Consider the following 1,377-nt stretch of genomic DNA (forward strand, 5'->3'; position numbering starts at 1 on the left):
TAAGTCAGTCTCAAGTTAAATACTTTTCACATGCTAAGTTAAACCAGCTTGCCAGATCTGCACTCATCTGCCCGTTCTTCAACGACAAGAATACTAAACTGTGTTATGTTAGCATTTTTGTTAGCAACAGAAGTTCAAATAAACTTTCTGTGAACCCTCAGATTTCTCTTCATACAGTGGACAGCTCCTTTATCCCACCACTACTAAAAAAAACCACCAGTAACAGCTTCCAAACAAAATTCTATTTAATGAGACGTACTCAGCCAATGTAATTAAGAACGTTCGGCCTGCTGCAGTTTTATGCCTTGATGGCGTATTTCCGGACAGGGTACAAACGTTCTTTCCGCTGCTGTTTTTTGGTCTTCAGGTTTTCTTCGTGCTTATTTAATCTACGTCGCATGGCACGGGTCTTCTTCGGCCGCAGATCAAGAGGCTTATACTTTTTGCCCTGTTTGCAAACATACACAACAAGTTGAGTTTGAGAGGCTGCAAGGTGCAAGCGGGTGCACGAGCTCAGAGAGCGGAGTTGCCTCTAAGAACAACATCAGGAGCGGTGCCTTTTACTGGGACTGTCACTACAGTCTAAAATCTGAAGAGAACTTCTCTCCACTGGGAAACACAAGTTGATTCCAACTTTTGTACCAGTTGTACCAGCTTAGACTCAGGTCTGAGTAATGCTTAATCTTACAAGTCCCAGTTATCCAACACCTCTTGAAAAGCTACCTATTGAGGTACAGAATTCCTTGGTCACCTGCAACAGGATTAAAATTTAGGAGAGCAGCTGCATTTCTGGAAGCCATATCTTCTTAGAAAATGCACTACGCCCAGAGAAGCGATGCTGCCCAGAAGACTCCCCTGGCAAAAGCAGATTCACACTGAGCTTACAGAATTCAGGGCACTCTTGCAACGGTATTTAAGAAGGAACCATGACTTTTAAGCTTTTAAGTAACAGTCTACAAAATTAGCTCCTTCCTACAAACTATGCATTTGAAAAAAGAAAGAGAAAAAAGACCCCCAGGCAAGAGCTTTGGACTTACCTTGTAAAACTTCCTCAAGTTCTCCTTCTGCGTCTGATTGATAACAGTCAGGACTCTGGCAATGGATTTGCGCACCACACGTCTGCTCGTGGAAAAAAAAAAGTGTGCCTCAGAACACACGGAAAAGGCAAGTACTGTGGGTTTGATACCCAGTATACAGAAAACACGTACGTGCTACAACCGAGTAACTTACATTGCACCGGGCTGTACCAAAACACTCAACAACTTCCGGCACATCTCAGCGTAACGCCTCCGACCAGACAGACACACAAACCGGTTTCCAAGCCTACAATACCTGCGCCCCTCTCGTACCTCTTCTTCTCTCGTTTGCAGCGCGGGG

At 44.3% G+C, this 1,377-nt stretch overlaps 1 protein-coding gene across 1 annotated transcript in view; it reads right to left on the bottom strand.

Annotated features, from left to right (window-relative positions):
• Positions 1 to 227: 227 nt before the first annotated feature.
• RPL35 (ribosomal protein L35) overlaps positions 228 to 1,377 on the bottom strand; it is an 11,166-nt gene continuing 10,016 nt past the window's right edge. Inside the window, exons 2-3 of the mRNA XM_035903135.1 lie at positions 1,038 to 1,211; positions 228 to 448 (exon numbers count right to left, since the gene is read on the bottom strand). Of these exons, the coding sequence (XP_035759028.1) occupies positions 299 to 448; positions 1,038 to 1,211 (324 nt within the window). The 3' untranslated portion in view covers positions 228 to 298. The remainder of the gene's footprint in view (positions 449 to 1,037; positions 1,212 to 1,377) is intronic.

The sequence above is a fragment of the Egretta garzetta genome, unplaced genomic scaffold (assembly GCF_000687185.1).
Source record: "Egretta garzetta isolate BGI_Z169 unplaced genomic scaffold, ASM68718v1 scaffold341, whole genome shotgun sequence".
Classification (NCBI taxonomy): Eukaryota; Metazoa; Chordata; class Aves; order Pelecaniformes; family Ardeidae; genus Egretta; species Egretta garzetta.